Genomic DNA, 13434 nt, shown 5'->3' with positions numbered 1-13434 from the left:
TTTTACACAATGAACGAACAATGAATAATTAGAAATCGACCATTTTTTTTATCCATTTCTCAACACGCTGCGTTTCATAGCGGTGGCTTACCAGTAAGATTAAGGCACTATGACCTTTAACCTGCCTACCCTGGGTACTTTGACCATACAATTTTACTTAACATTTCAACATTCTCTTCTACATAAATGTAACAATTTAGACATGAATTATACACTTGATTTTTAACCTCACCTGGACCGAAGGGCTTAGTGAACTTATGGCTGATACAACGATGTCGGTCATCCATCTGTCTGTGGTCCAACCATCAACTTTTTAGCCCACCATCATGAGTTCAAGAGTGTATGCGGTGGAGATTGTTACACAAAACTGATTGTATTTGTATGTTTCATTTCTAAATCAAAACAACACACATTCTACAGCGCTGGTAGGTTTTGGCCCCTGGGGCCAACTAGGGGAAATAGAGCAATTCTTCAAAACCATACTCCTCCTGTGGGAGTTATAGGAATCTCAGAGGGTAGGGGTCCAATAGGGGAAATAGAATAAATTCTTTGTATCCTACTACTCTATTAGGAATGATTAGACACGGTCCAAACTTTTTGGTCAGAGGTATTCTTGGATGAAAGGAACAAAGTTTGTGTAAGGATTGGTTCTCAGTTCCCTGGTGGCCTTAGAAGCGGGCCAAATAAGGAAATTTTACAATTTTGTAAAGAATAAATGGATACTGTCCAAATTTGGTCTGAAGGATTCTTGTATGAAGGGTACTAAGTTCTGTATAAACGGTGCATCCAGGCCCCCAGTAAGGGTGTTTCCTAAACAGCAATTTTTGCCATATTGACAAGGTGTTTTTTCTGAAAATAGTAACAGTGAACTTCATCAAGGAACTTCCACCCTGAAACCCAAACTCATTCATGATATTAAGGACCTTTATGTAAATGTGAAGTTTTATCTAAATCCCTCGAGAAACGAAGCTGCAACAGCACAAGGATTTTCAAAGATTAGCAACAATGACCTTGCCCTACGGCATCCCTTAACTGGAACTTGTCAGAGATAGTAAAGTCCTTTCAGAGTGTAAATTTGAAATTTGTATTTACATTCCGCAAGAAACGAAGTGCTTACGATGCTTTTCTTTAAAAACAAAAGACAGTGACCTTGATCCTGACCCGAACTATACGTGTGTAACATTGATAAAATATCCTTTTAGAACTAAAGCTGCCAGATTTTCCACAAATAGTAACGGTGAATTTGGAATTTGGATTTGTAACCAATGACTTAAGACCACAGGTTTTTAAAATACTAGATTGTAAGTTTTATTGTTTAAGTGGTATATATTTGATATCGGATTAACGAAAATTACGAAACGTGTCTTACGTGTCTCTTTCGGGGAAAAACCACATGGACGGCTAGGTGGTGTAGTTTCACGTGAAGTTGGCTTCAGTGAGACTAAGGGACAGCGGTTTTTATTTTAAACTTAAATAAAGCTTATGGTCAGTTATTTAGTATGGTATGTATGAATATATGGCTAAAAGACCTCTTAAAGTGACAAAAATAGCATATTCTTTAAATATTAAAAAGGTTTTATGGAAAGTTCGTGATATGTATTTTCACAGTATGTACCGTTCCCTGTAGTTTTAATACAGAGATTCAAATCCTTACTTTCATCACTTCAGTCCCCTAGATTCACTGACGAAACCTAGAAGGACGAAACATTTGTATGACTGAGTTTTTATGCTATACAGCATCCAATTCTACTGAATTAAATCGCTCGATGAAGGTGATCAAACGTTATACAGGGACGCGAATCAAAGTTGTTGTTTGTTCCATTTTCCCAAACTTGTATAGCATATACCACATATGTATAGTTAAAAAAAATCAAATCAACACGATTCCGCTAACGTTTTCAGGCCTAATGGCCATCTTCAGGCGATACATAATTTGATTTTTTTTTCAACTATTTAATCGATAAACAAAGCATCTTTAAGTTACATCTATATATATGTATATATATATAAACATATACAATGTATATCAAAAGTCAGTGCCTCCCGCCCCCGAAGTCCAACCACTACTTTAAAACAGAAACAATGGTGAGTACGAAAATTGGTTATAAGTTGAAATAAGTAGCAGTGTGTCAGTGTTCCTGCTGAAACTCAAATCCTTCAGCTTCTGATTTATTTTAATGACTATTTATAGATTCTAAAGTTTTTGTTATCCAAATCTTTCAATAAGTGTTCCTATTCACGTAAAACATTGGATGGTCATATATAAATTGTCAACTTTGATCAATTAACGGCCACCTGCTTGTGCGGTTCTTCTGCTAGAGTTTGGCATAGGTGTTGACATGGCAACCATACAGGTGGCGTTCCAATCTGTAGTCTGATTGGTCGTTTTGTTCTCCGTACGCGACTGCATACGCTGTTAGGGCGCGTGGGGTACGCGCACAGGGCGAGACATACGTTCGACAGGTGAAGGAATTTTACCATTCTGAGACAGTGCTGTGAAGGGCGGCGTACCGATACAATGGAAGTGCCATATGATACCAAACGAAACAGTATCGATTAATTCACGACATGGTTAAAGATTGCTATTTACGGATGAAGTCGCGTGCCGTGTTTCCTTTGATATGGATCATCGAGATTCCCTCACTCTGCAATTTCCGTTGAAAGTCATTCAAGCGGGATGTCGTGAATTGGGGACGTTTTAGTACAGGGAATAAAGCCATGTGTCCTGTTCATTTGTCATGGTGCACGACTGAAACAGACATGACCCGCATGAATGCATTTTTTGGTGAAAACATCTGCTCTTTACATCCCGTGTAATGTTATGTGAGATTACGACAGAATAATGATGAAGTTGTTGAAACGGTTCCGGCATTGACAGACTAAAGATGATATCAGATTTCCCGTACAAATTTCTTTTTCTTTTTTACAAAATAATTTACTAGATATCTGATTAATTTTCAACTCCGAACGCAATTTTATTTGAGTAATTTTATGATAACACTATTTAGCTGAAGGAAAGAAAAATATCTTCGTGTTCTATCGTGCGGAGTAATAGAAAACATATTTACATTCATGATTTATAATTGTAAGACAATCCTATAAATGCCGACGTCTACCATTCACTAAACGTATACATAGCAACATGTACATGGTAGGTACATGGTGCATGTCGTTTGTATATGTTATGTTTAACCATTACATGGTAGACGTCTGTTGTACGTGACGTGTTTGTCAAGTATATGGTAGATATCTGTTGTACGTGACGTGTTTGTCAGGTATATGGTAGATATCTGTTGTACATGGTGTGTTTGTCAGGTATATGGTAGATGACTTGAACATGGTGTATTTTTCAGGTATATGGTAGATGTCTGTTGTACGTAACGTGTTTGTCAAGTATATGGTAGACGTCTGTTGTACATGACGTGTTTGTCAGGTATATGGTAGACGTCTGTTGTACATGGTGTGTTTGTCAGGTATATGGTAGATGACTTGAACATGGTGTATTTTTCAGGTATATGGTAGATGTCTGTTGTACGTAACGTGTTTGTCAAGTATATGGTAGATATCTGTTGTACGTGACGTGTTTGTCAGGTATATGGTAGATATCTGTTGTACATGGTGTGTTTGTCAGGTATATGGTAGATGACTTGAACATGGTGTATTTTTCAGGTATATGGTAGATGTCTGTTGTACGTAACGTGTTTGTCAGGTATATGGTAGACGTCTGTTGTACATGACGTGTTTGTCAGGTATATGGTAGACGTCTGTTTTACATGGTGTGTTTGTCAGATATATGGTAGATATCTGTTGAACGTAACGTGTTTGTCAGGTATATGGTAGATGTCTGTTGTACATGGTGTGTTTGTCAGGTATATGGTAGATATCTGTTGTACGTGACGTGTTTGTCAGTTATATGGTAGACGTCTGTTGTACATGGTGTGATTGTCAGGTATATGGTAGATGTCTGTTGTACATGGTGTGTTTGTCAGGTATATGGTAGATATCTGTTGTACATGACGTGTTTGTCAGGTATATGGTAGACGTCTGTTGTACATGGTGTGTTTGTCAGGTATATGGTAGATGTCTGTTGTACATGGTGTGTTTGTCAGGTATATGGTAGATATCTGTTGTACGTGACGTGTTTGTCAGGTATATGGTAGATATCTGTTGTACGTGACGTGTTTGTCAGGTATATGGTAGACGTCTGTTGTACATGGTGTGTTTGTCAGGTATATGGTAGATGTCTGTTGTACATGGTGTGTTTGTCAGGTATATGGTAGACGTCTGTTGTACATGACGTGTTTGTCAGGTATATGGCAGACGTCTGTTGTACGTAACGTGTTTGTCAAGTATATGGTAGACGTCTGTTGTACGTAACGTGTTTGTCAAGTATATGGTAGATGTCGGGGTGTGGTTGGTACATTGTAGATGTCTGCCACAGTTCTGACGTGTTGAATGGGGACGTGGCAGCTTTATTGGATGGTACCTCGCTTTACACCTATTTCCTTTATTTGCTGCCAGTCACCTGATAATTCTTGTTTGTGCCTCCATTATCTTAATTACGAGTACATAAACCCAGACACGGGTGAAGAAGTTCCTGTATTCTAAATTAACGTTTTAAGAGTTACTGACGCCTTTATCTATATGTTTCTATACTATTTTTATCTTCGTCTCCAGGGTATTACATGGTTAGTCGGACGTGGGCGGGGCTAGGTGTAGTCCAGGTAACATTTCACAGGTTGTCTTATAGTATATGAATACCTCTTATTTGCTGTTGCGTGGGAAAATGGGACAATGAGGTCAGGTAAATGAGAGTTCACCTGCTGTAATTTCAATGTGTAAACATTCCAGGAAACATTCACCTTGAGCTATAGACACTGCATGATCAGTCAAGCATGAAACGCGAAAAACAATATTTAGACAATATACATCTGTTTGATTTTCATCGTAACAATGGTGGCGATTGTTTCTTGATCATAAAAAGAAAACGATTGAAATTTCTCTCCGTGGTCGAGGGACACGTGACCTGATATATGTACAAGTGACCACTGAACTGATTTCTCAGTTATCATTCAGTAAAAAGCAGAATGATCATGAGAAATTATATATATATTTACATACACCTTATCGTGATAATTAAATAGCGATGAATACATAATTACATGGACAAACAATTAAGTTGGAAAACTCGGCGGCTCTGAAAAATAAACAATTATATCTATCGAATCATATATGTTGGTTTATGATGTAAATCTGTATTTCATAAATGGGTTGTCGAAAACCATCTTTACAAGTTACTAACCTGTATATCATTAATCCACTTTATGCAATTTCTAAGAAAAAATAAATAACAAAAATACGTAGAAAATATACTGACCACGGACTTAAATATATATTTATGTTCTATGTATGTGATGTAATTTTTGTAATATTTGTGTCTTGATAAGGGGCAGGTTGCCTCGAAAATTTGACAATTCGCTTGACCTTAATGTCGTTATTACTTCACTGATCATATATATATATATATTAATTATTTGTCCGCGAATTGACCAATAATTATATCCTGCTTATTCTATTAATACTTTTGATAAAACATGTTTAAATCACTTAATTTGTCACTCATCGGTAAAAGTGATGGCAAAATTTTAGCCGAACTAAAGTAAAAGCAGTTAAAGTTTGGCTAAGTATAGACATAGAAATGATATATGTAATGTGATTTATAAACGACATGATATAAATACAAAGTATATACCAGCGCTAATTGATAGCGTCATGATTCAGGGCGACCACGCGATCAGGTCATAAAAAAAAATCCCGGGGCTGTGCATTTGATGACGTAGTTATCCCTCTAGGGGCCGACGGATGTGGCGGCCCGTGAATTAAGATATGGTGGACGTATTTGGGGACGCGACGCTGAGCCATAACAAAACAGCATTGTATTCGGAACCATCGGGGGCAACCGTATAATCATTGAGTTTACATAAGTCTATGTTCATAATGAGAACATATTCTGGATATTCAAATTATACAACAGTAATGTTTTATTTAATCGGGAGGGGAAAATTCGTGCAACAAATCGGACAACGCAAACATACGTAGTCGTACGTAATATTATGGTAAATCAGCTAGTTATTTAGTTATTTATAATGATCAAAGACCGTTAATGACAATAACTTCCACAATAATAGTTACTATATCACACTGAAGACTAATAAAGAAGATGACTGCGATGAATAACGGCATTTTGATCATTCTTTTAAAATATATTTCCCGTACTTTGAAATTATGAAAATGTGTGATTTCCCGGAAGAGGCTTACGTTACAAATGTGCATGTAAACATGCTAAATAAACGCTCCTTTTGATTTATTTCATTTTTCAAAATTGCTAAATTTGCATCTGATTACAAGACAAGTAAAGGGTAAACTAAAGTCAGATAGTAAATTAAAGCACAAAACGTGTTTGTTTGCGTTTTCTCTAACATTTTAAAAGTAAACAAAGAACGTATACCTATTCAGGGCCAACTACACGTGATGTCAGATAGCGGGAAATACAATTTCGCGCGCTTTTGGGATCGCTTTGTTTTGATTCTGAACCTCAAACTGAGGCTAAGAATAGCCGAAAAATATTGAACACCCTGGTGGAAAATCGTGTCCATCTTCACTAAAATTGAAGTGTTGAACATGATTTAATAACTTTATATACCAGTGGAGATATTATTTATTTATTTTGTGGGCCAATTTGTTGAGTTGCATTTCGATTGAAGAAGATTACGAACTTTTTTCAAGAGGCAGTCAGATCCGGTTTGTTTCTCCATTTTGCAGACTTCACGATTGCACGTCACATCAGAAAATTTTGCAGATCTTCGTAAAAATGCCACGGGGAAGTACACCAGGAAACAGAAAATTATGTACAGCTATTATAAAACGTGAGCCAGGAACAGAACTGCAATCGTCGCCTCAAATTTACAATTTAACCAGCATTTATCGACAGCCACTTAGTGATACAAAGGACTCTATTGCAAACTTGCAAGGCCTCAAAATCGAGGGAGGTTTAACACCAGGAGAAACGTGCTTAAGTCCGATCGCCGATATCAAACATATCATTAATAGACCACAGGTAAATTATAAACTTAAATCTATCGCTTTTAATATGTTTTGCATGCTTGTGTGTGGAAACCACAAAACTTCCCTTCGAGGTAGTCGACAAGTTACGTCACTGTTGTGTTGGCCGGGACTTCCAATTAGTATTGGCTTGTAAAGCTGCTAATGTATAATTGATACTTTATAAAAGTCCACTTTGATACAAACGAACCATGCGTTTGTTTAATTTTTGACAAATGAGGATACATGAGGCGAAATGTAAACACGAAACATGATATGCCACCCGGGTTGGCGATGTCCTCCTACAAAAACGCCACACCCACTCATTTTATGAGAATTGTGGAGTACCAAATGTATAAATTAAATTGACCAGACTTTATTGTCATTCGTTGTAAAACTGTTAAAAATAAGGCCACGTTCATAAATTTAATACTGAATTGTTGAATTCTACAAAACCCTCTTTGTACCAGTTTCTATCAAATTAGACTAAAGTGTATAAATAGTAAATTTTCTTAGAAAGGTTATTTATGGCCTGTTTTGATGCATACGTTTACATGTCGTCTAGCTGGTTACTTGTATACTATTTCGTGATGGTGAATGTTTCATGTACTATTAACAGCTAGCATAAAGATGCTTGTTTGATTTATCTGAAATATGTACTTTTTTATGTTGTAAAAGTTGCGGTCAAACAATAGCTGAATAATATAATGTTGAAGAAATGTAAAGACTTTTTTCCCCAAGTCTAGTGTATAATACATGGAACAGTTAGGCATGCATCATGACCAGGAATTCATGTGAATAATGTATAAATGAAATGAAATGGTTTTGAAAATAAGAACCTTGTGTATTTAAGACAAAGTAACGCTCACACGTTTCTGTAATTGTAATTTGCATGTGGCCCAAAATAAATAAATGGTTATTTTATATTCCAGGCTAAGCGAAAACTTGAATTGGAACCTGAAATAATTAATGAAGGATTCAAAACACCAGGGAAAACATGCAAGCGGAGAAGAACTACATCAGAAGCTAGTCCAAAAAGTTTGTAACTTGATTAGAATATAAAAACTCTTCATTCACTTTTAGGTAGTAACATTAATTATAGCTTTATTTGTGTTATTGGATGTGGGAAGACAGTGTTTGCTTATATGACGATATACTTGGCTAAAAGAGATTGGATATTGCCTGATTGAAATAAAAGCATTTAGCACAAACATAAACACAGCCTGACAACCATGTCAGTCATAGACCTTATTTATCATTACAGAATTTACGAAAGCCTTGGGCTGTATTATGATATGATGTGCAGCAATCATTTAATGGACACAGAAATCACTTGAGTTATCTCGTTTAATCTCTTGGAGGGTAGACTCTCATAAGACTTGTTTAGTAGAAGCTCAAACTAACATTTTCCATACATAGGGAGGCCGTCCTAAAATGACCATACTTGTATTACAAATGATTAATCTACCTTTGACTCACATGAAAAATAACTTCACATATTACATAAAGACTTAGTTTTTTTTTTTTTTTTTTTGTGGGAATGTCAAAGCATTTTGAAATACAGCTAAATCAGCAATATTAAATAAAAATGGTGTTATGATAAGGAAAAACTGATGTAGACATTATAATCACCACTTTAGCAGTTCTCTCTAAAACAAAATTTTTTAATTTGTGTTCATTCAAATTTTCCACAAAATCTGAAACTTCTTATGAAAAACGAATTTATTGAAGACAGATTTCAATTCATTATTTATGTATATAGAGCTACGGTTAAACTTTTAAAATGGACATTCCCTACAAGATTTAGATATAACACGTGTTAACTCATAATGTAAAAAGGAAATTCATTGTTTGATTCTCTCATGATAACTTCAAGGTAATCTCCTTTTTTCCAGCTCCTCGATCTCCTCTTGAGAAGACGAGATATGACACATCACTAGGTCTGCTGACAAAGAAATTTGTAGGCCTCCTCAAGAATGCCCGAGAAGGGGTAAGATTTTCGAATGCAATTAGAAATTGGGTTGCTTTTTATGTTTAATTTGTGTGCACCTGTAAAACTGAAAAAGCAATAGAATACCCCTGGAATGTAGCCTTCAAATTTACTCGCTACCTCTAGGTCAACTTCAGTATTAGGAAAAACTAAAAAGGATGAAACAATTATTTAAAATAATTCATGTCGGGTGTTCCCCATCATTAAAAGGAGAAGGATTTCTTCATGTGTCCTGATGTTTTTGGTATGTTTCTCCCTCAATACTCCAGGGGTTTGATCATTTTCGCTCTCTACACCCGTTTTAATACAGTGAAAATTCTAATTCAATAACACTTGAATTATACTTCCAAAATGTATTACGTTTGTTACTTATCTTCAGTAACCCTTTCTCTCGCGCCAGATCAATTACATGTACATTTGAGATATCCTGAATAGAGAGCAGGTATTCCTTACGAGTAAACACTAATGATGTATAGAAGAAAATATGACAGGAAGAAAGAATAACACACGAAAGAACAAAAGAATGAAAGCCATTTAGTAATATTGTTTAAATTTAAAAGATTAATTTTGATTGGCAGGTATTAGATTTGAACAAAGCAGCTGAACATCTGGAAGTCCAGAAACGTCGGATATATGACATCACTAATGTGTTGGAGGGAATCAACCTCATCTCCAAGAAATCCAAGAACAATATACAATGGAAGTGAGTTGTTGGATAGGGTCTCGCTATCAATTAAAGTCAGAGAGCAGTGCCCTCCGTAGGCTTTTCAGCAGGGCTGAATGGTGGGCTATTCTATTCAACTGGCCTACATCCCATGGTCCATTTTCCATCCATTATTGTCCATCCCTATTATCCCTATTTATATTTTGATTTATATACAGATGCAAGTTTCTTGTGATCCATAGTTGTGCTCTTTGGGCTGATCAGAAAAACATAGTGGCTGATAGATGGCCATTTTGGATTTTAAAAATAAAAGTTTATATAAGAATTACAACATAGATCTTGCAAAATTTCATATGAAGCATCCTCTTGGTTTCTCCTCTATGATATTAGGACTTGCCAGAAAAAAACAAAAATGGCCATCTTGGATTTTGACAAGTTGATGATTATTAGTGCCTAATTCTCAGATATGCTTTGGTTGTGAATGTTGTGGAGGTTTTTGATATTGAAAAAATAGCTTGGATTTACCTATGTGACATGGTACATTCTAAAACATTCAAAGAATTTTTCAGTTATTGGTAAATCTTTGTAAATATTTGAAATCTTGACCAAGAAAATGCATTTGGCTCTAGAAATTTTGTTTCCCAATTGTTGTGTTCTGGTCAAAACCGTAGAAATATAGAAAGTTCATGTTTTGCCTGAATTTACTTATTTATGCTTTTAAGTACATACTTCATTTTTTTTTACTTTCAGAGGTTGTACCAACTCCATAGCTGCCAATCCAGACTGTCCAGCACTTTCAACAGAAATTGTAGATCTACACTCAGGTACTTGAAAGGAAACTAACTCTGGGAGAAGATATTTCAGAAAAACAGTTAATGGTCCAGATTGCTGTTCTTTTAAGTAGAAAATTGGGTTTCTATGTTATAACGTTGGTTCCCATGGGCCAATCAAACACAAACTTCATACAATGCTTTCTTATCGAAAGTGCTTGCTATGGATTACTTTTCAGACCCAGAATTCTAAAGGTTGAGTTTATTTTTAATATAATGGAACATCCATTTCATCGAATAATTTGAGTTTGCTGTAGCCAATCTAACTTGATGTGATGCTTATAAACCAGAAGTGCTTGTTTGAGATAGATTGCCATTCATGTCCAAAGGTCAAAGGTCACTACAAGTTAAAATCAGTTTCTGTGTGATAACTTGAGTTTGCTTCGCCCAATCTAAATCAAACTTCACACAATGCTTCCTTACCAATTGTTTGCTGGGGATATTACTTTTTATATCCCAAGGATTTTCAGCCACAAAGCGGGGTCCTTGCTGACCAGTCAGTGTTCTAGTTTGCTTAGTATTGATAGGGTAGAAAACCAAACGGTGGACAGAAATGATTCATTTAGAAGTCCTGAGGTCAAGTTGACTAGTTGATAAAACAGTTATTGTATGGAAATTAATAGTTAATGGTTAATAGTTGCGGTTAAAGATATTCCTTAAATCCAAATGTCATACTTATATTAATGGAATCTACAAGAAACTTACTACCTGGAACTTTTGATTTATTGTTATCCTGAAATACAAACACCTTAAGACTGTCTTGAATTCAGAATTTGAAATGAACATCATAAAAAGTGTTGGTATGTAGGTATGTTATCAATTATTAGCCATAAGAGTAAAAGTAACACAGATTCAATCAATTGATGACTGTTTAGTTTCTGTAATATTTTGTTGTTCCTCAATTAAAATTTGAAAGTATCAACATGTACTTGATGACAAATCTTGTTTCTACATAGATGTAGCAGATTTAGAAGCAAAGGAGAACATGCTGGACAATCTTATAGTGAGCTGTACGAAGCAACTCAAGGGCATGACAGAAGAAGCAGATAACAAAAAATATCCTTTTTTTTCTCTGATCTTCAGCCCTTTTATACAAGGACAGATGTTTTAGTTCTTTTTTACTTGGAGAAAGAACTATATAGATAGATCAATCCCTGCTTACATCACTATAACCAAAGTCATGATAAAACTTAATTTGTTTCTAGCTTTCCCACAGACAGGAAAATCTCAGAAATAAACTTCAAAAGAAACAATAGATTCCTTTAAAGTTTATTTGGGAATGGACATAAGCTTTCCAAAGACATATGTAAATTTTCTCATGTTTGGGGAATATTTAAAGCGGAACTCAAAAACTTGCTTAATAAAGGATTTGGTAGATATATATGTATGGATTCTCAAGTTAATGACAAAATTTAATCTTGCCAATGTATTAGTTTGGCAGTATTAAAATATGTACTTTACATAGATAAAAAACGAAGCATATTTTCATCTAAAAAATAAAACCCCCAGAAAATCAATGAAAGAAACAATTGATTCATGATTGGGTCAGATTGAATTTTCTTTAACCGTATCACATTAGCTTACGTTACGTATCAAGACATTCGTAACATTGACACATTAGACGAACAAACAGTGATAGCAATCAAAGCACCACCTGAAACAAGACTAGAGGTACCAGACCCAGAACAAAACATCCAGATCTGGTTGAAGAGTTCCAAGGGTCCTATTGAAGTGTATCTTTGTCCGGAGGACACGACAGAGAGTGTTGCCGACACAAGCTCGTCAAGTATAGGTAGTGGGAGTTCCTGTTGTGAGGAGTCAAGTCGGTCAAGCTTTACAGCGTCTGAAGACTCCGCTTCATGTGACAGTTTTAAAGGTATCAGCAAATTCTCTAACAGTACAGGTGTATAACACAACATGAAATTTGTAGAAAAAAAATGAAAACAATAATTTTTAGAAAGAGAATTCACATGACCATTGAAGAGTCTGACATGGTCCATTTAGAGAAGATATTTAATTGAAACAATACATAATTTTTATCATAATTATCTTTAGCAATTGCTTCAACAGTAGGCTTAATTTGTGATCAAGTTTAATTGTCCGTATACACAAATTACACTGGAAGTTTTTTAAGTTTTATTTAACATTTTAGTGATTGGATGATGATCAGATAAAATTGATTACTTAATCATTTAACCTCATCTGTTGGGTTGATCAGTTGTAATTTTTCACAATCGATCATCAGTACTTTAGTATTTTCCCATTAGTAAAAACAAAATTCATAATATGCATGATGTTGATGTCAATGATATTCATTACTCTGCAAATTCTAAGTAAATGAGGTATTCTAGGTTCAAGTTACCCCCCAAAAATATTACCTTAATGCATGAACTTTCATAAATATTGAACACACTTATTAACTACATTAAGGCCTATCTCATTATAACCAATGATCTCTTGCAGATTTTAAGTGATTATGATCACTTCAACATTTGCTCTTGGAATGTTTTCAATTTAGTTCAATTTTCTTTTTCCAAGGCAACCAAGGCTCGGGTGTTAAGAATGCGTTATTGGAATATCAAGACATTTCTCCTGATTCTGTCAAAAACATTTTACAACAAACAGAGGACCAAGAACTAGATGCTCCGTTCATGGCCCTGGAACCACCTCTAGACATGGATGAGTACATCTTAAGTCTTGATGGAGGGGAGGGAATTTCAGACTTATTTGATGCCTATGACTTTGATATACCTGTGGTGTGAATTAAAGATTTCATCATGCAGAGCATCCCTTCAGAATTTGCTATGCCTCCTTAATTAGATCCACTTGAAAAGGTGTTACTACTTTCC

The 13434-nt window shown here is 35.4% G+C and overlaps 1 protein-coding gene across 1 annotated transcript; it reads left to right on the top strand.

Moving 5' to 3' along the window:
• The first annotated feature begins 6871 nt into the window (after nucleotides 1-6871).
• LOC132560531 (transcription factor E2F3-like) lies at nucleotides 6872-13347 on the top strand. Its single transcript, XM_060225200.1, has 8 exons — nucleotides 6872-7117; nucleotides 8034-8139; nucleotides 8997-9091; nucleotides 9670-9794; nucleotides 10506-10579; nucleotides 11542-11641; nucleotides 12160-12461; nucleotides 13124-13347. Exons 1-8 carry the CDS (start codon nucleotides 6872-6874, stop codon nucleotides 13345-13347), a joined length of 1272 nt encoding a protein of 423 aa, XP_060081183.1.
• Nucleotides 13348-13434: the final 87 nt, after the last annotated feature.

This window comes from Ylistrum balloti, unplaced genomic scaffold (genome assembly GCF_031769215.1).
Source record: "Ylistrum balloti isolate Yb309-2 unplaced genomic scaffold, AGI_CSIRO_Ybal_v1 Utg371074, whole genome shotgun sequence".
Lineage (NCBI taxonomy): Eukaryota > Metazoa > Mollusca > Bivalvia > Pectinida > Pectinidae > Ylistrum > Ylistrum balloti.
The sequence above is the reverse complement of the archived record's forward strand: the minus strand, read 5'-3'. Positions and strand labels throughout refer to the sequence as shown.